The sequence below is a fragment of the Glycine max genome, chromosome 16 (assembly GCF_000004515.6).
Source record: "Glycine max cultivar Williams 82 chromosome 16, Glycine_max_v4.0, whole genome shotgun sequence".
Classification (NCBI taxonomy): Eukaryota; Viridiplantae; Streptophyta; class Magnoliopsida; order Fabales; family Fabaceae; genus Glycine; species Glycine max.
Window position 1 is genome coordinate 2291401 of NC_038252.2, and position 22801 is coordinate 2314201.

A 22801-nucleotide genomic window follows, 5' to 3' on the forward strand; every position below is an offset into this window, starting at 1 on the left:
CATCAAGTCAAATCCTCGTAAATGTAGTTTTTTTTTTGTTTTACCATGGATTCATGGCATAAGTTTAAAATATTAATAATTAATGTCTGAAAAAAAATTGATTGATATTTTTAGTAAGATTTTCTATTTTTATTATTTTTTTTATTCATCAAACTGCAACTCAAAACCTTACTTAAAATATAAAAAATAAGTTTTACTCAGAATTAACATTGTTTGTGGTTGGTTTAAGTATTTTTTGGATTCTAATACATGTTGAACACAATTTTACTAGGAGAAAACTTTGGTGTTCAATGTGTTAAACGCAAATGCAAACACAATTGTAATATTGAGGAGTGTAATTAATTGTTAATATAATCTTCTATGCAACCAACTGTTTTGAAAATAGGTAAAATTAATTTTGAATGGTTAAAAATAATTAAGAGTGTATTTAAATTACAGAACTACTAATCAGTGCGAATAGGTTTAGTAAGAGATATTTAAAAAATATGTATTCATGTTTTATGGGATAAAAATTAAATAAGAATACAAACAAATTTAGCCGAAATCACGTGTTGCTTTTGATATATACAGTTCTGCTTGAATTCGGGGGTTTTTTTATTGTACGGTCATACCATAACATTTTCCTTAAATTTTACATTAGAATATGTATCTCTTCGGTAGAAATTGATTTTAAAAGTTAGGCAAAGGGGATACTACATTCTTCAATTATGAAATTATGGAGTATTTAAAAAACTTATTAAAATTTATGAGAATGATTTTGAGTGCGCTTGACAAATCATTTTCCTTTACTCAATAAATTAATAAAACTTCTCATTTATGGACTCTATTAATACTATATTTCCCTTTATTAATTTACCGCTTATTTTATTTTTAAATCAAATATGTAATCTCTAAATAAAAACTAATAAGAGTTTATAAATTAAAATTATAATTACTTAAAAATATAAAAAATCATCCACAAAAAATATACATAATAAAATATATAATATTTTTTATGTCATTTATATTTTTCAACAAAATAAAAAATTAATTTTATTAAATACATTTTTAATTCAATAAGTTAACATAATATTTTTTAGATTTTACTTATTTTTTCAACTTTCAGCTAACTTATTAACTATTATTAACTACTTACTCATACCAAATATAGAGGAGTTATCATTATTCGACAAATAATTTTAACTTTAACCGTATATATGAAAAAAAAATCAAATTATTACACTCTTACTGAACACTGTGTGTTAACTTGTCCAGTGCAAATTATCATCCAATGATGATTATATTTATCAAAAAGCATAGCCTACGTGTAGTTATGGAGTTGCAAAACTAGTTTATAGAGGAGAGATCTTGGCCCTAAATGTAGTATCGATTTTATCCATAATCATGGCAAAAATCTATCCACATTTGGTAGCTACTTTTCTTTTTCCTCCTTTTATAGTGAACATAGACTATCAAACCAACCTTTAAAAAAAAAAATACAACAACAAACTCACGAGTGACAATTTTGGAGAAGACACCTGAAAAGTTGGAAATTAACACCCAATTACTCACTTAGCTTGAGCCCGAAGCTACATGACACTTTCCAAAATTAAAGCAAGGCTCGATTATTTTAACCTAAACAAAAGCCAAGCAAAGTAATTAAAAACTCATAGCACAATCATGAAATGCGACTTAGAATTAATTGTCACTTTTTTTTCTTCAAGTCAAACGTTGAAATAAAAATAAATAATTGAAGAACTATAGATGAGCAGGGGGTGAAAATTGGGAAAGCAAAAACCAAAAAGAGAAAAAAACAATTCTCTCCATTGATTTAGACATTTTAACAAGCAGGTTGCAAGTTGTATTGACAAAGAAACGTGAATTTCAAAACGAGGGGGAAACAAATTGGACCCTTCATGATAGTGAACCAGGGCGTGAGACCCACACTTGCAAACTGTGCGTGGTGAACCCTACAAAATTTATGACAATTGTCTCCAAGGGTCAAGGCCTCACGGTAAAGAAAAAGATGTATTTTTTTATTATGGATCAGAAATCATGACTCTTCCAACTAGTTATTGGGACAAGAAAATTTACATAATGAAAATTAAATATAATTTTTTCGTTAAATAGATTATTCTCTTCAATTTAAATGGAATGGGTCAAGAAAAAGAGCTAGGGCATAAACACAAACACGATGGTGACATGAGAAATGACCAAAGTGCCCTTAAGTGAAGTCACTTTTCTCGCTTAGGTGCACGGGATTAGAGTGAGTGTTGTTGTTGTTGTTCATAGTCGTTCCCTTTTTGTGCTTCAATTTTTATTAATGGGCTTTTGGTGGGTGGGGAGGACTTTTTGTTGGTGAGGGATGATGGGTTTGATATAGACAAACAAAAAGCCCATGTGTCGTTGTTCTTGCCAAATGTCATCTAGTTGGCCAATTAGCTTTTGAGCATGGAGATAGAAAATTTGAAAACGATCGCTATTTTATGGATCCCATGAACCTTCTTATCTCTTCCTATTTATATTTTCACTTCAATCATTATTTTAATTTTCAAACCCACATAATATGCTAGCAACACTTTGTCATCATGCTTTAATCTAGTTGTAGATAGCAACATATTAAGGTCTTGGTGAAGATTATGTTTTTCTGTCATGTGTATTAGTTACATGAGTCGAAGAAACAGAAACAAAACTTTTCAATATAACAAATTATTTTTGTACTTTTGATATAATAAATTCACAATAGAAATTATCTCCAACATAAACTGTGTACTTATAAAATATAAGATAGAAAAATCGTAATTATATGAGAGGAAATTGTCGAGTCCCATGAAAGTTTGGCTGGTCTCGAATTCGTCTCATAATTTAATTAAATAATTTTGATATATAAGCTTAATTAGTTGACACAAAAAATTTAAAAGACTGCCAACTAACATTTTCAACAACCAAATTTGTTTGAGCCATAAACGCATACATATATGTTTCACTTTAACTATGACGCGCGCGGCAGTAGTGATAGTATTCATATATCTTTACTCACCATAATTTTTTCTATGGATAATTAGTCATATCCAAACTCAAATTCACTTAACAAGGAATTTTGATTTTCGCAGTGTTTTTTCTTTCTTTTTCTTTTTTTGTGACTATCTATTAAGTTGAAGGTAGGATTCCTGCGTGCCAGATAATTAAACAACCAAAAAAAAATCTGCATCCATGGGTTTAGCTCGACCTCTTATTAGGAAAAAGACATCCAAAATTTGTCATACATTGATTTTTCGAAATTGTGGGCACACTTAGCTGTGTCTCTTCAACTGTACCTCACTTATTATAGTGGATCCAAATGAGGAAAAAAAAAAAACTGGTAATTTTTTTTTATAGAAACATTTCTAATTAAATTAAATACGATTATTCTTCCTTCTTTTTTGTTTCGTTTCTCAACGGTCTGAAAAAAGCCCCCACAAACAGCCGAAGCCCCTGTTTCAGTTTCACTTTCAGTTCGGATCTTGCGTACTTTAATGGAACATTGAAAGATTTGGTCCGAAAAAAAATAATCAAATATTGAAAGATAAGCAAATGTGGATATTGCAATGCAAGCCCCCCTAGTCTACTTTATACTCTATATAGCTACCAAAAGTTCAAGATTAACAAAAGCCATGCATGCATTTACTTGTCATTGCCATAGGGAATAATACTTGCATCCATTTTTCGTACTTTACTTAAGTATAAAACTAATAAATTAATAAATAAAAAATTAAATATTACTATAATTAAATAAAAAATTATTCTTAAATCATCCAAACAAAACCGTACAGCATTAATAATATAATCATTTAACATAATTATTCTTAAATGAAATCTTTTAATTTTTAAAGTTGAGTGATAATATATATATATGACATTTTAATTATACAATTATATATATATATATATATATATATATATATATATATATATATATATATATATATATATATGTATATGAGTATTAAATTTTACAGGTAAGTTTCTAGTCCCATGTTCTATCTCCATTAAACAGGTATTAATATGTTATATCTATTATGGATTTTTGTACGGGTACATTTAAGACATGCATGGATAGAATTGTGTGATCCTGTCAACAGGTGAATTTTGGCAATATATGCAGACTCAACAATGATATATTTTTTACATTATCTAAGTGTACGTGCAGGATTAATTCAAGCTTTTGATATAGGCTTTAATCCTCCTTATAAGATTATTTTTTTTCAAAATATTCATACCTGACATATAAAACCCGCTCACATGAAAGTAAGTTTGTCATATTTAAATGAAAGATTTATATAGCCACCAGTATGCTTCCACTAGAATGAATATTTACAAAAGCAAAGTGACATATACAGGCTGTATTATAAGTTGATGAGATGATGCCGAAACATCTAAGCACTATATATTTTATCATTATCTTACTCATGACAGACAACTAAACAAAGCTTTATATGATAGTGTACTAATGAAAGAGCCTAGATTTTTTTTCTGAATATAATATTATATTATTAAAGTTAAAACAAGCCCTCCAAAGAAGTGTGCGTGATTGTGTGTGTTTTTTTTAATGTGAATTACACAATTGTTATATTCGCATATATCTCACATATTTCCGGTACATGTTTATAAAATATGCATGCGTAAAAAATAAATAAACTCAATCTTATGACCGATAATATTAGTGCTCACTCGGAGTTATAAGATTAGTTGGATAATTAAAAACAATCACGAATTTAAATTTTTTTCGCTAAAAAAAATAAACAATTAATTAATATTTATTGATAAAAAAATATTAATACTCACTCAATCTAATTAGATATTGCTAGGTTATATGTTTAATGAGATATTTTGAGACTGATTAATTATTCTAAAACAAATCACTAGTCCAGTCCACATAGTATTAATTAACTCATAAATGAAAGTATATATGTAGATTAATTTATTATGCTCTTAGAAAATCTATAAAAAAAAATCTTATGAGTGAAATAAATCTTAACCTTAACTTAACAGATCTTAATTGGGTCGGATTCGAATTCAAAAAGCAAATAATCCTAATAAATTTTTAGGTCCAGTAGGGATAATAATAAACCATTCCTACACTCACTTCCAATCCAAACTACTCCATTATTATAAAGACAATGGATAAAAGAGCCAAAATCTAAAACTTTTATTATGCCTGTTTTTTTAGGTTTATTATCCTGTTAGTAATGTCTATTTAGTTATTGGGACCAGTGAAAATGTTTTTGTACAAATGAAATTGAAACTGTGGGCAAAAGAATGCTTCGCAAGGACCATAAACCAAAAATAATTTAATATCACACAAAAACATGAAAGAAAAAAAAAATGGAAACATGAAGAAGACAAGGAGCAAAGTTTACGATAATTGCCTTCCGCCAAATGATTAACGAACGGCGCACACATATTATTTAACGAGAAAACATTATTATTTTTTCACTTGAATTGAAACAATGACAATTCACGTTGTGTGCTTCCTTAAAGGGAAATTTTGCATCCTTCCCTTACGTTTTATTTTATTATTTTTAGAATGTTTCTTTATTTCAAATTACCTGTTGGTTTAAAATATTAAGAAACCACGTTTTAGTTATTTCATTAATGCTCTCAATAAATAAATATAGTAGTAAATATATAACTGTAACTGTGCAATGTAGTTAATAAAAGCATTACGTTGAATAAAAATATATTATCATGAAAATTAATATAACTAATTATTTTCTTAAAATGTATATGTTACTTTAACAGATAAATACAATGAAATGAATGGAGTAGTTTGAGATAATTGATTTTTTTTTTACAAGTTTTGGAGATGGTATGTGAAAGAAATATACCTTTTAAAAAAAGAGAGAATGTTGAAAAAGTGGGAAGAGTAAATTAAATTATGAATTATAGTTTATAATACAAAAAAATAAATTAAATTACCACTCTTCTCGCATAATTGATTGTACGTAACTATCCGTATTTTCTGAACGAGAATTCCAACCTGTCTTCGGTACTCTCTGTCTACAAACCGAGGCGACGTGCCAAGTGATAATGGCAATAGTTGAGATAAGTATTAATCATATAGATTATTTCCTACAATTACTATTTTTAAGTAGTTAAATCAGTTGAATAATTGATTTAACTAAACGATAAATAATTCAATAATTAATTTATTGTGAATGTTATTTATCTGACAGAATTTTGTGTTTATCGTTTGTGTTTTGTTTCTACAGGGGCTACAACGTATTGAAAAAGAAAAATTGTTTGGTTTACATATTATATAAAGGAGACAGTTTAATTAAAAGAAAATAATTATTTTACATAAAGGAGGAATTTTAATTAAAAGAAAATAATACTATCGATTGATATTATATAAGTCATATACAACCATATAACTTAATGAAAAAATGCAAACAGACGCTACATTTTGGAGCAAAATAATTGTAAAAAAGTTTTCTAATGATTTCATTCACATGAAAATTCTTAATGAATTCCGGAACAAATATCACCAAATACAAAAAAAAAAAAAAAAAACTTTATATTAAGTAGTTACAGACTCACAGGTAGAAATATCTATGTACCACAGTATCGGTAAAAAGAAAGGTAGAAATATATGTTAAAAAAAATAATTTTGAAAAGATAAAAAATAAAGTACTATTATTAGTCTATTTACCAAAAGGAAAACAGCATATCTGACTGAATTATGTATTTTCTGAAATAGCTAGCCATCAAATTATTGACTATATTTTGACTTAGTAAGACAAGTTGTTTGATGAATGACTCAACAAACTCCCCAACGCTTAACACAACATGGTCCAGCACCTGAACATATAGACCTACTGCGCCTAGGATTCTAGGACTAGGATATTATTTGATAGTTGTGCCAACAACTCACAAGACATGTCATAATAATGAAAACAAACTCAGAAAAAATCATATGAGAATAATTTTTTAATAATTACCACGACACCACATGGTAAATAACTTGATTTTGACCTACCACACTTTAGGAATATTAGAATGAATCACAAAAAAATTATTCTTATACTAAATAAATTTATGTGTGTGTATATATATATATATATATATATATATATATATTATGTTTGTTGAGTATTTTGTTGGCCTCTAATTATAATTTTTTTAAAAAAAATTGATTATCTAATTTTATAATATTTTTTTAAAACATTAATGATAATATAAATAATTGATAAATTTAATGTAATAATTATTTTAAAAAATATAAATTAGTTAAAAGATTCTTATAATTAAAAATAGAAAAAGTAAAGTTTTCAACCCACTTTCCATCGTTGAGAGATACAAAATGAAAATGACTCAACATTGTTACTTGTATGTGTTTTATTTACGGAAAAGATTAAAAATTGGTCACAACGTGAAAAGAAACATACTCTTAGGGTGACTATATATAGAGAATGAAAGAGAGTGAATGAAGACATCATAAAAATAAATAAATTGGAATAGAATAAATTAAAATATTATTTTATTTTTAAATATTTCATAATGGTAGTAGCATAGAACACAAGTTTCTTTCTATTATTTAGAAAAATAACAGAATAGAATGAGTTATATTTTTTAATTTTATATTACCTTTACTTTAAAAAAACACTTTATATTTTATTTATTTTATATTCTTATGCATTATTTTATCAAAATCATAAAATTGAGTCACAAATAAATTAAGAAATGACTTAATAAAATCACATGTCGTGTTTTAACTTTTTTATATTTTAAAGTATTTTTTAAAATATATCATAATACATTAGACTCCTTTTTGTCATACTTTGGTTGGTTATTACGATTCTTATCAAATATTCAATGCTCAAGGCGAAAAAAAGGAGAAGAGGATGAGGCATGAGAGAAAAATAAGGTGAGACACAAAACAGGCAAAGTATGTAGGAAGCAAAAAATAATATATAAAATAAATATAATAAGACTAAAAAAGTCAATGGATAAATAAATATTTGGCCTCATCACATTTCTCTCATATTGGGAAAAAGAAAAAAAGATTATAAATAATGTAGTAGAAAGAATCTCATTCTATTTTTTTTTTAATGAACTTCATCCTAATTTACAAAATATAAACTATAGATCCCTAACTATTCCATTCCATCTCTCTTTTAGGAGTGTTTATGAATTTTCTCTTCTAGGAGTATTTATGAATTTGAATTAACATATGATTCAATCTCACCTAATTATAATGGGAGAGTTTTTTTTTAAGTGTTTAAATTGAATATGATTCAATCCAACTAAAATTTAATCATACAAGCATTGAGTAATAGATTTTTTTTTCAACTCAACTCAAATCATATAATTAAATCTATTATTATATATAAATTAATTATTAAATATAAAATACATTATTTTTTAACTCACATAATTTGTTAAATTAAACCATCATTGAATTTTTTTCTCTTTTAAGTTGTTCTTATCCCTATCTTGATTTTATTTATATTTTTTGTACTAATACAATACTTTGTTTCTATTTAAAATAAATATATTATATTAGCATTGAAATCATTAATTCTATTGATAAAATATTATCACAATTTAGTCTCTATTAAATATATTTAATCATTATATATTTAAAAAACTTTAAACAAAAATAAACTATTATTCTAAAAAAACTATTTTTTACAAAATATAAAATAATTTTTAAATATTTAAATTCAATTAACCCAATCCAACCTAACTTGTTTACCATTGAGTTAATTGGGATTGGGTATGTAAAACAATTTACATAAATCCAACCCAACTCAACCCATCAACACTTATACTTCCTTCATTACATATTTCACAGTAAATCTAAACATAGTCTAAGCATCCATTTACTTTATATCACAATTCAACCAAAAAATTATTTATCCAAATCATATATTTAGAGAAATACTAAAAATACATTTTATAATGCATTTTTTAACATACCTTTTGTACATACTCTTACTCTATTATTAATTAAAATTTATTAAAAAATAACATTTTTTAGTATCAGTTCTTATTTAATAAGTTTCTCTTATAATTTTATATTTTTCAACAAAAGATTGTGTTAGCTATTGGTAGCATTTGTCTTTTAATAAATATTGATTAATAATAAAGAATATATAATAAAAACTGTATTAAAAATATATTATCAATAAGAAAATTTTGTTGTCTATAATTAATTTGCTGAACTCAAACAATAATATCTTTAGTTGAAGATCATTGTAATCTACAAAGGAAAAGAAAAAGTATATTATTAACATTCCTTCCCATTTGACACACCGTATAATTTGAATTAACACTGCTTGACACTTGCAACAGTAAGAATTAAGAAAGGCGTGTTATTCTAGAGGTCTTAAAAAATGGGCACTTCAAAGAAGAAAAGGGAAAGGACCATTCCCAACTAAGCATTGGTCCTAATGGTTAATGGAGAGACAAGTCTTTGATTATTGGGGTACTAATAATTACAGGTACGTACCAGAAAGAGGTTTTCAGGTTTCCTACAATAGAACAAACAGCCCCCATCATTCCACCCCTATTGAATGTTTTTAATACGATGCTCACAGCTTGCATTGTTAGCCACATTCTGTGATTCAAATGCTCACAAGTGTATACAAGTCCTTTCACTCAACAACGTCACAAGGATGCTAGTGCTTCAATTTGTAATTTACGCCATAACCAGCCAAAAGGGACCTTGTCTTAAATATACACCTATATAAAGACAAAATTAAATCACACGTGATATTTACTAAATAATATATATATATATATATATATATATATATGGTGGAATATTGTAATTTTGTGTAAAGTTTTGAGTATATAATTATGTTAAATATTTTAAAAAATATTATTTATAATGACCATATTGGATTCAAATAGTATTAAGTCTCACAAAAGATATATGTGTTTTTTACAGAGACTAGTTAAATAAAGATTTGATGACTCATTTAATTTCTATGGCTATAAAAACTTTTTCTTTTAATCTTTATTCTTAAAAACATCTTTTGACCCATATACATAATTTTAATTCCTTTAGTCCTTGCATTGTAGGGATTAAGATGATATGTGTAATAAATAAAAATGATTAAACATAAGAAAATATTAGTATATTAGTGATATTTTCTTTTTGATATATTCGGTTATTGGTTAAAATTTATTGAAAATTATTAATTTTAGTGAATCTTATATATTATTTAATGATTTTTTTCTCTTGATAAAAAAATTGTAAATAATACAAAGATGATTTTTTATCACTGGATTCACTTCCACCCAACTTATTTCTCTCTTAAATCACCTCAACCAAATTGTTAAATATAATTTTTTCTTTGTTTCTATGTCTCTAAATACAACTTATTTTTCTTTTAAATCACCTCAACCCAACATATCATAAGCATATTATCAAGGTTGGATCTCTATGTCAATATAAAAAAAGTACTTATAAGGAGATATTAACTTTTTAAAATTTTTTTGTTAATTAAAAAAAAATAGTCTATGGTGATCTAGACACTAACTCAACACTGTAAATAATATATACTTGTTGGGTTTAATAAGGTTTGAACCTACTCCTATATCACATAGTAGAATACACAACTTAGAGTGGAAGGTTATCATTTATTTTGCTTTTTTAATTAGACATTTTTAATATTCTGCTTGTTCTCTCTTTTAAATGTGAATTTCATAGACTATTACGGTAACTAGCCAATTTTTTTTTCTCAAAAACATATCAAGTCAATTTTTTTATCTGATCTTTTCAATTGTCTATCTCTTTCAATATATTCTCTTGTTTTTTTATATCAAATATAAATTTTGAATTCGGTATTTTTTAAGAAAATATCAATAATTAAAAATAATTTTATATCACAATTTAAATTATCTATTGTAAAACTTAATATGATATATAATTTCAATATAATTCATATATCCAAAATCATTTTATTATAATGAACTATGATTATAAAAAATAAATATATATATCTAATTTAATGCAAAGCTGAGATATTAATTCATTTGTGTGTATATTTATTAAAATATTTAAATTATAATTTTTAAGTTTTATTTTAATAAATCTATTGGTTAGGCTGAAATTTTGAAAATGTTGGATTATACCTTAAAATTTATTTAAATAAATTTGTATTCTTGAAAATTAAATTTTGGAAATATTAAAATTTAATCCTTTCTTAATTTTATAATATATTTTGGGAATTATTTTTTAAAAATAGAATTTAATTTCTGAACAAATTCATTCAGGAAAAAAAAATCACGAAAGCACAAAGGGAGTGTATAATGAAAAGGAATTGTAAGAGGTAAAAGCCGAAGTAAAAGCACAAGGATATTGGGACAAGCCCACATCGGAACATGTAATGGGCTGCCCCAAGTCCAAAAAGAGCACACAACATAAAATAAAATGGTAATGAACTAACAGAGAAATTAGACAAAAGCACTCACGGTTACCTCCAAGTGAAAACACAAGGAATAAAGTGAAAGAAAAAAATGTTTAATTGCTAGGATGAAAAGTAAAAAAAATGCATAATTGCAGGGATCAAAAATATATTTAAGCAATGATACAGTGTCACGTAGGCGTCTGTTAGCTATGTCACAATTTTTTTTTTCCAACAAGTTCTTTACAAATTATAAGATTGATGGTGGTGTTAGTGTAGCAGAAGCACAAGGACGGAAGACTTTTGAAATTTTACATTCTTTACATTTTTTTATTGTATTTAATTTTTTTTATTTAACTATTTATTATTGTTTTGTGCTTATTTCTTAGTGAACGAGATTTGAGCTTCTGGCCCAGAATGTATTTCATTCATTTTTCAGTGCAGTTTTTCTATATTGGGCTCAACTAGTCCATTTAGTTTTTTTTAATTAATAGGACAAAAAGGGGTATATTATTATTTTGTAAAATATGTTAGACAATTGTATTCTTGATATTCTTCTAGAATGTGTTCCCATGCATTCTATTGTGGAGTTGTTAATGATCCAGACCCTGGGATGTGTGTTAAAATCTAGATACCATGTATAATTTTAAGAGTTTGATGCATATTTACTAACAATATAAAATAGTTTTATATTATCATTTAATTAGAAATTATAATTTAAATAATTTTAAAATAATTATTTTAAAAGTCAATAAATTTACCTATAATTGACTATTTATATATACACCGTTAATGTATAACATTTTTTTCTCTAATTTTAGTTTTACGTATACAAAAAGTAAGAATGCGTTGAAAATTAGAAGCAACATAATGAAAAGAAATGAAGGATGGACCTTTATCCTTGTTTAGATATTATTAATTAATATATAATACATAATGGCGGGAATAAGAGTTTGTTAAATTGAAATGATTAAATATGGATTGATGGTTTTATCCCTTTAAAAGAATAAATAATTAACTCAATCTACTTTTTTTATACAAAAAAATCCAAGTCCTCATAATAAACTTATTAATAAAAGCGTGAGAGTTTTGTAGAGTTTATAGAATTTCCATTTCATTCTTCTTTTGTCAAAAGACTCACGTACCAACGAGAATTAAGTTTAAAAAAAGAAATTAGTTTTCCACAAAGCAACAACAAATCATAGTTTGAATCTCACTATAAAAAACCCTCTTAAAATTCTCATCCAAATATACCTTTACATTCTTTATTTCAACAGAAAATGGAAAGAGAAAAGTTGAGTAAATAGAAAATAAAAAGAATGTAACTTCTTTTGCTCACTTGGTTTGTAGAGAGAAAATAAGAAAGAAGGAAAACAAAAAGAATATGAAACCCCAACTGTTTTCACTTCTTAAATTGAAAGAAAACTTTTTTTTTTTAAAAAAAAAAACTTTTAGGAAACCCAAGTCCTGACCCAGAAATGGATGTATGCATATTATTTATATTTTATACAACTCAAATCCACTTTGACTCCATAAATAAAAGAAAAGAGAAAAAACAAAACAAAATAAAATCCACAATCACATTGAGACTTTTAAATTTAAAGACATGTAAACAAGACCAAATTAAGTGGATGATTGAGTTTGAACACAAGTTGGTGAAAGATTATATTCGTATCACTCTCTCAATAATTTATGTTTTTTGCATGAATGATGCCAATCTTAGTCCCCAAGCTGAAAGCTAAGAGACGTTGCTTAGATATAACTGATTGGAAGAGATCATCAAAGAATATATAACACTGAACACTGTAACCCGTGAAAGTGTGAACTAGACTCTCGACAATGTTTGAGATCATATTTGCTTTTAAATAATTAATTAGGGGCACTTGATTTGATTTAATTATTTTTTGTTTTCATTTTCACTGAAAATAAAAAATAGTAATAGAAATAGGTTTAGTTGGATTTTTATTTTCATTTTCAATGAAAATATTTTTTCAAATGAACCAAAAACTAAAAACAATAATATTTTTTTAAAAAAATTAATTTTAAATAAATCTAAAAATATATTTTCTTTTAAAAATGTATTTTTAATATTTTTATTTCTTGAAAAAAGAAAATAAAAAATCAAACTAAATATATTTTCACAATTCTAATGTTTTATGTGCTATCATGCAATAACCCACAACATGAATTTGAACCAACAACTATGAAACCGCGGTGATGTTGACTTGTTCATAGAACCATATTGTAAAAGTTTGGCATTGATAAGCCCACAAATTATTGCGAGTTTCACATAGGAAGAAAAATACTCATCCTTTAATGTTTCCTGTTCTGTAGCACCCGTTCACGTCGAATGATAAAAAAAGCTAGTTTGGTGAATTCCAATCAAGTCGTTTACTTCCAGAGTTCCAGCAAATGTTGGTTGGAGGAAATTGGATTCTTCTCTCTCTCTCTCTCTATAAAGACAATTACAAGTATTTATTTATTAAGGTAAATAGGTACACGTGCATTTTTCAATATGCAAAAAAGCTAACCTGGAAATAAATTAATTAGCCGGATTATAGTTCACAAAACGACACATAATTGTAAACTACTCCTCTTTCCCTAAAATAAGTGTTTGTTATATCATACAGATAAAAAGGTTAATAAATAAATAAAAATAATAATTTTATCAAATTAATCTTATTAAATAAATGAAAAACAATAATATTAGTATTACAATAAAAAACTAAAGTAAAATTTATTATAGATATTATTAAAAAGTAATAATATCATTGTATTGGTTTGAGTGGACCCAGGACGCGACACGTGGAAGGCGTGTGATGTGCAATGTGCGGAAACGTGTTTGTTTTCGGAGCCCAAAGACGCGTGACCAATGCTGCCCGCGCCCTATGTTTTCACGCGCATTCTATTGGGAGAGAGAGAGAGAGATTATTAAATCACTAATATTCTATTTATTTGATGAGGACATGTGTTAAATTATCATTAATATCACTACAATACTACTACTATTTTGTTTTTTTATAAGACTACTATGTTGTTAAGTCTTTCTTACTAAACTAAAATTTAGATTTAATTATTATTTTGATCTTTAATTTATTTTTTTTATAATTATTTTGACCCCTTAATTTATTTATTAGATTTAATTTTGTCCCTTTATTTATTAAATAAAACCATATTTGTCTCGTTTTTCTAGTTTTTTTTTCCTGATTTCCAATATATTCAACAATTTCTGATACCCAATTGTCTTCACAGCAGTCTTAGAGATCCTGAGACTATATGTTTCTAAATTCTAACATGATATTTTTCTACTTTTTTCCTTATTTTTAAGATATATATTGATCAATTTTTTTCTTCTAAAAAAATATATAAAGATACTAATTAATATATTGTTAGAAATTTTTGTTCAGTACATTTTATGAATTTTTTAAATGTGAATGAAGAATTAAAATAAAAATAGAAAAATATATTAATCATCATTTTAAAATTAAATAATATATAATTTGTTTTAATTAAAAATAATAATAAATATGTTCTTAAATTTTTTTCTTTGATTACTTTTTATAAGTGAAATTTTTATTTTCCACTTTAATTGTACAATTCGTGCAATATTATATTTTGTGGTATTTTTTCATGCAATACTATATTTCATGATATTTGTTATCTCTTTATTATAATGCATTCTTATATATTTATTTCCATTTTCATTTAAAATGTTTTTTATTATTAATTTTTATTTAGGATATTTGATAATATTGATTTATTTTAGTTATATAATACGGATAATTTTTCATATATTTTATAATATAATAATCCATTTGAATCATAAACATTCATATAAACGAGGTAAAATACTAGTTTGATATACAACTCGAAAAAGGCAAAGAGAAATAAACCTAGTAACTTTGTATTAGAATCGTTTTTTATTTTTGCCTTGTGTTACACTCCAATCAGGCCCACCACCATAATGTAGCACTAAAGCTCGAGAGGGCGAGAAGTGCTTTATCTTTTGCAAAGTAATTAAGCCTCAAACCTCAAACCAACGAAAATGTGTTTGGTTCCTAGGAATCCTTTTTTGGATAACTTTCAACGTCATGATTCCACATATTAATGATTAAGAGAGTTTGATTGTGTTTTCTCCCCTTTAACTTTCTTGCTGATTAGATAACACTTGTCTTTGTACCGTACGATAGTAACAAAGCATGTGAAATAAACATAAGGGTGCGTGAAGGATAATGATCTCTTCCACTCAAGTGAACTCCAAATACCTACGATTTCATGGATAATACACCAAAGAAAAATAAATATTTCAACAAATTTATCACATGAAAAGTATAATTTTATGATTTATATTTTTCTTACAATTTTAATCTTAGTATAAAAAATCTCTTTTTATTATATCCTTTATTTTCTCTCCCAAACTTCACTTTCTCTCTCTCTCTCTCTCTCTCATACCTTTAAAAAACAAAAAAAAAATTGTTGTAGAAATTAATATGCCTTATCATCTTACCTCTTCTTACATTTCTTTTATTAACTCTTTTAAAAAAACAACAACTTAGGTACAGTTCTTTAACTATGTGTGTTTTTAATGTTTGTTCAATTCCTTTCCAAAAAAAAACTGTTTGTTCAATTAAAATTTGAGTTTTATTTTGGTCATCTATATAGTGAAGGTCGTTATTAAAGGCTGACATTGGTTACTATGGCTAGGAGAAACGCTAATTTTAATTAGTCAGCAACAATATCAGCACCTCAAGAATTACATTTGATTTTTCCCCTTTACTTAATTCTGATATTTTTTAATTGAGTTATATTTTTTATCAGTAAATTTCAATTAGTTATATTCTTATTAAGATAAATTCTTACGATACTTATTTTTATACTTCTCATCCTATTAATCATATTTTAAATCTCTGTCTTTTGTGTGTGTTTTTCTCTCATGATTATAAAAAAGAATTGTGCAATTTTATTGCACAAATATGATTTCTCATTTTATATATCTGATCATATTTTTCATTAATTATCTTAGATTAAAAGCTGTGTAATGTTCTTTCTAGTTCATAAGATGAAATATTATGGTGGATAATCAGTAGTTTTTATTAGAAAACCTAATTAAACATCTCTAATAATTTTTTTAATTATATTTTTTTATTCATAAATTTCGAACCCAAAATCTTACTTAAAATTTTGAGCTAAATATCAGTTGAACCAACATGGTGGTCAGATGACGCTTATTAAGTATTTTTAATTCTGTTCTTCAATTAAATTTTGAATTTTATATATTTCGACCACATATGCATGTACAACAAAGGTTGCCATTAAAACTTTACATTGATTACCACGTGAAATGTTACTTTTGACTAGAGAATAGCACTAAAAATATGTAAAGCATTACATTTAAAATTTATCTACTATTTTCTTTTCTACTTGAGATTTTTTTTAAGTTAAATATATTTTTAATCTTTTAAAATAGGTGTAGTAATGTCTTTTTGTCTCCGAAATCTAAAAAGAAATTTTTGGTTTCTCATCATTTTTGAGAAATAGTCCTATTTACTGAGACTATAACTCTTAAGTTAAAGGCTGACATAGTTAAAAGAAATTGACATGTTACTTCCTGTATTCTTAATTTCTTGAATATGAGATAAATATTTTTTTATTGACTTCAAATATATACATATATTTCAACTAAATTAACCTTATCTAATGAGATCAATGACAGCATCCAAAAAAATTATTTAGTAGGATAAAGAAATAGTACATAATAATTTTAGTGACAAAAAATATTATAAGCTTTTGTTGACAAAAAATAATTTATGGTACTCTACTATTTCGCGACACTCTTCTTTCTCTATGGTCATCCACACTTTTGTTGTCAGCGAAACCCTCGACGTCGCCGGTTACACCAAATCTAAAACTTTTAGTGCTATTTTATTGTTGAGATTGTTTGTGAAAGCTTTTTGGTGATGTTCACAATCAATTACTTCATTGAGAAGCACAATAACAACAACATAGAGACATATATAGTTCGCTACAAGAAGAGTTTTAGCCGCTTAAGGATCGATGATGGCGATGACGATCGATGTGCCTTACTGCTGAAGGAAGGGTAGACAACGTTCAAGTTTTATGTGAGCAGAAGAACCTATTGCCAATGGTTGTTTCTGACACTGGACTTGAAGAACTGCTACAATCTCATTGCAAGGATCTACAACACCATCATGCACTGTAATGATCATGACATCGCGTTTCAGGTGTACATGAACCACAATACCATGGAAGAGAATCCAGGGATAAATTATAAAATAACAACCACAAAATTGAAAAAAAAAATACCACAAATTGCATTTTTTATTTTATTTTATACAATTTGTGACAGTTTTTTTTATAATTTGTGGCAGCTTTCCATCCTTTAGAAATTCTCTTATAGTTCCGGATTTAACCAAATCTTGCTCTGGACTAAAATTTGGCATATAATACATTTACGAGTAAAAAAACAAACCAAAAGAATTTCATAAATAAAATTCAAACTTTTCTTATTTTATAAGGTGAAAAAATATATTTTAACTTTTATTAATATTATTAAAAAACACATGATTCAGATGTTGAAATTTCACCTCCCCCGATCAATCAACCACAATTAGTCCATAAATATCAGTTGAATAAAGAGACTGAACACCAACCTCATTCACGAACCAACTCCGGCCAATACCTTCAACATAATTCTGGCCCGTTGTTGCCAAGCTGAGACCCCTACCACCATGTCCACCAAAACCCTTCCAGCACCACCAAGGCAAGAAAAGGGAGTGAGTAATAACCATGAAGAAAGAGGATAAATGAAACTCCTCATTCTCCCTTTAAACCACTTCCCAGCTAGAATCTTTACATATTCTACAATGTCTTGACTGATAAATTCTTCCCTTAAAAAATCTTCTTATTCCTCACTTTCCACAGCGACCACACCACCACAAACCACATTATATATAAACAATAATTAATAAAATAAAATACTACTGTATTAATTTATCATTAATAAACAAATAAATAAAGTACTACATATCTAGTTTTATTGATCTATTATGTTATATTTCCTTAAAGGATGTTTTTATTGATTCTCTTAATATCTGATAAGGTAATCATTAAATAAAATGTATTTATTTCCTTAAAAATATGTTTTTTTTAATATTATTCAATTAATAAGAGATTTAGAATAACAATGTTACAAGAAAACTTATTTTTGTTTAAAATTAAACTTCCTTTGCATGTCAATCTCCCTACATTTTAAAGACAAAATCCAGTCGCAGATCTACCTAGCAGAGTCGTCAAGTCATTTTCCTTGAATCTTATGACACACTTACTGATCTTACTTTGCGAAAAGGTAAATAAAAAACATTTTTTTTTGGCAGAAGTTGCGTATGCATTTTTGGCGGTATTTGAAAACCAGATATGGATATTTGTTTTCCTTGTTTCGATGCTTTCATTTAGTAAAACGAAATAAACTCCTGCTATGATGTTTTTGTTGGTAAGATAGTGTTGCTAATTGACAACCAACCAAACCAATTCCCATCTTTAACATGCACACACGAAGTTCAGCCACTCCGATATTCATAACTGTGAGTCACATGTGAGTTATTGCGTGTCACTGTTCAGCACGAGTATCACGAATTTCATATAATGATTCCTTAAACTGGAAGGTTAACTTGTCCTTTTATACTTGCACACTAAATAATACAAGCAGCAGCACCAGTTTGTTTCGCTTATTTATTACAACACATGCTAATTTAAATTCGTATTTTACACACTATATAGAAAAAAATAGTTATTTTTTTATAAATATTTTAATGTTTCGCAGGATTAACAGGCGAAAGCACTACCTCTGAAGTTCCAACCAAGTAACTCTGGTAAAATTTTAACCATAGTTGGTTCATTCTTCGCACTTAAGCTACAACAAACAAAAAAGAAGTAAGTTCAAAACTAGAGAACGTGAGCGGCACTGTTCTTTCTTTGTTTATTGTTCTTGTTCTTCATTCACACCCCATTCTCTCTCTCAAACGTTCAAACCCTGAAACCTTTCTATCTTTTTCTTTTGATTATTATTTGGTGAGACTGAGACGTGTTTGTTTTTTCTCGGAGCTTTTGATTACTTTAACATTTTGGTTTGCTGGTAATATTCCTTTTTCGTCTTCAGTTGTTACACTTTTGGCCCCTTTTTAGGTTTCGGTGATTTTCCGGAGACCCAGGTTGGAATTCGCAAGATCTAAGGTTTTCTGGATTTGAGTGTTGCGAAAGTAGAGATTTTGTTGGGTTTTGGGGATGAAGATTGAGGTGGGGTTGGGAGGGGTGTGGAATGAGGATGAGAAAGCGACAGTGGTGGAGGTTCTGGGTCGAGAGGCGTTCGATTACTTGGTGGCGAATTCGGTTTCGAACGAGAATCTGTTAATGGCGTTTGGGAGCGGGGAGAATCTGCAGAACAAGCTGTCGGGTCTCGTTGAGCGCCCGAACGCGTCGAACTTCAGTTGGAACTACGCCATCTACTGGCAAATTTCGCAGTCAAAGTATGGCGATTGGATTTTGGGGTGGGGAGATGGGTGTTGTAGGGAGCCAAGGGATGGAGAAGAGGGTGGAGAAGTGAGAATTGTTGATGATGAAAAGGTGCAGAGGATGAGGAAGAGGGTGTTGCAGAAGCTGCACATGACTTTTGGGGGTTCTGATGAGGATATTTATGCTTTTGGGTTGGACCGTGTTACCGACACGGAAATGTTCTTTCTTGTTTCCATGTATTTCTCTTTTCCCCGGGGGCTTGGGGGTCCAGGTAAGTGTTTTGCTTCTGGGAAACATTTGTGGATTTCGGATATGTTCAAATCTGGTTTTGATTACTGTGTGAGGTCTTTCTTGGCCAAATCTGCTGGGATTCAGACTGTTGTTTTGGTGCCTACTGATTTGGGGGTGGTGGAGATGGGGTCTGTGAGGACGGTAGATGAGAGCTTTGAGTTGTTGCAGGCTGTCAAATCTGTGTTTTCTGCACCTTTGGTCCTCCCCAAGGTTAAGCCAACTGCACCATTGGATTTGGTGAGTGAAAAGAGAGATGGGAATGAGAGTGCAAATGCTCTTTTTTGTGGTTTGGCAATTGTGGATAAGAATAAGAATAACAACAGCCACAGTAATAACAGGGTAGAGGGAGTTGGTGTTCCAAAGATTTTTGGGCAGGATTTGAATTGTTCCACTCAATTTAGAGAAAAACTGGCTGTGAGGAAAATGGAGGAGAGGCCATGGCCGTGGGGAGGTCATCCCCCCAACGGAAATAGTATTGGCTTTCCTAATGGTGTTCATGGTTCTAGTTGGGGGGCTGGTGAAGTTGTGAGGCAGCTTGGTCATCCTGAAATTCTTGCTCCTAGGTTGGCCAGCTCTGGAGCTTTGCCGGATGTTGCCAATAGTGCGAAGAATGATTTTGTGCATAACAACTTTCAGCAGCAACAGCTGCCTGTACAGATGCAATTTGATTTCTCAAGAGCCACTTCAAGGGCTTCTGAGAGATCAATCATTGCGGAGTCTGAGATTTCTGATATTAAGGCGTCGTGCAAGGAGGAGAGAATGAGTATTGCCGATGACAGGAGGCCGAGGAAGCGGGGGAGGAAGCCGGCTAATGGAAGGGAGGAACCCCTCAATCATGTGGAGGCTGAGAGGCAAAGGCGGGAGAAGCTGAACCAGCGATTCTATGCACTGCGAGCCGTTGTTCCAAACATCTCTAAGATGGATAAGGCATCGCTGTTGGGAGATGCTATTGCTTACATCAACCAGCTTCAAGCAAAACTCAAGACCATGGAGTTTGAGAGAGAGAGGTTTGGAAGCACTTGTGTGGATGGACCAGTATTGGATGTCAATGCAGAAGTAGAAAAAAATCATCACAACGGAGCTCCTGATATGGACGTGCAAGCTGCACAGGATGGGGTCATTGTAAAGGTGAGCTGTCCTATCGATGTTCATCCTGTTTCAAAAGTCATTCAAACCTTCAAAGAGGCAGAAATTGGTGTTGTTGAATCAAGACTTACTGTTGCAAACGATACTGTTTTCCATACATTTGTAGTTAAATCCGAAGGACCTGATCAAGTAACAAAGGATAAGTTGATTGCATTGTTTTCCAAAGAATCCAACTTCATACAAACACTATGATTTGGAGAATTGCAATCAACATACTCCATAGGCTTTACACATATAGAAGAGCCAAATATGTATCTTCAGAAATTTTGTTATACCATAGAGATTCTAAAACTAAAGCAGTGGGAACTAGAGAATTAGAATAATAACTTCTATTAACCCTCTAGGGCTGCCAATTTATGTTTGTCTATAAATATACAGTTGATCAATATTGTTTCTGCAATGTCAATTATTTTGTTTAGTTTAACTATTGTACCATTTTACCTTGGTCAGAGGCTCATAGCTTCGAATTTCTTTCTTTTGTTTTTCTTTTCTTGTATTTTGTATTCTACACAAGTTTTGTGCAGCGAAATATTAGTTAATTGTCCACTGATTTTATCATTGTCTCATTTATAGGGTTATCTTCTCCCTTCATTAAAATGTTGTTATAAGTTATAGGATAATTTCGTATTTGTAATCCTTTCTTGTATAGGATACCGTCTTTGTTAGTGTCAGGGTACTTCTTTCCTATCTAAAAACAGTATCTTTTGTGAGTTTAATTTGTATGGATTTTCAGCTTAAAGATTTTATATTGTTGATCCATCAAAAATCAAATTAGGCATGACTTTTAAGGTATTTATTATAAAAGTTTAGTACCTTACTATATATGACAGTCTATGGTTAGATGACAATCAGTGTATTCATCTATAATTTCCTACTATAAATGTGTTTCTTGTCAAAATGTGTCAGCTGGTGTAATGAAGAGTTTCCTTAAATAGGAATGCAAGTTTCTTATTTTTAATACTGACACATGGGCAATTGAATGAATTTATTGAACATGTTCTTTATTTATTTTTCTTTCTGCTTGCATATAAGGGAATGGTTTGTGTTGTGGATTTCTTTGGCTGGCTTTTCCACAAGTTAGAAAATGAATGGAAATAAAGGGGCCCCAACAAACTTTTGCTTAGTTAGATCCTTGGTTTTATTTTTAACCACAGTACTGTGAATGAATTCTAGGGTTGTTGTCCATGAAAAGGAAGAAAAGGGGTACTGCCCTCAAATTGTAGTCAGTTCCTTTGTTATTTTCATAACGAGTTTGAGTTTGAGATATCTCATGCAGCAGAAGAAAAGTTCCTGGGTTTGAAAAGTAAACGATGCTGAAAAAGGAGGCCAAAAATATAGCTTAGGCAACAAACAAAATAAAAATGAAAATACACGTCTCATTATGCAACAACATTAAATACAAAGAAGTACATTGTGCAAAGTTGACACAAAATAATATAATAGTAGCATTTATTCTTTTC

The 22801-nt window shown here is 28.5% G+C and overlaps 1 protein-coding gene across 1 annotated transcript; it reads left to right on the forward strand.

The window, feature by feature from the left end:
- Positions 1-19118: 19118 nt before the first annotated feature.
- Positions 19119-22279, forward strand: LOC100804434 (transcription factor MTB1). The gene is made up of 2 exons (XM_014769272.3): positions 19119-19325; positions 19578-22279. Exon 2 carries the CDS (start codon positions 19677-19679, stop codon positions 21531-21533), a length of 1857 nt encoding a protein of 618 aa, XP_014624758.1. The 5' UTR covers positions 19119-19325; positions 19578-19676; the 3' UTR covers positions 21534-22279.
- The last annotated feature ends 522 nt before the right edge of the window (positions 22280-22801 follow it).

What these genes read in the sequence shown, in the direction of transcription:
- LOC100804434 (XM_014769272.3), top strand. Translation starts at nt 19,677, where the DNA reads ATGAAGATTGAGGTGGGGTTGGGAGGGGTGTGGAATGAGGATGAGAAA.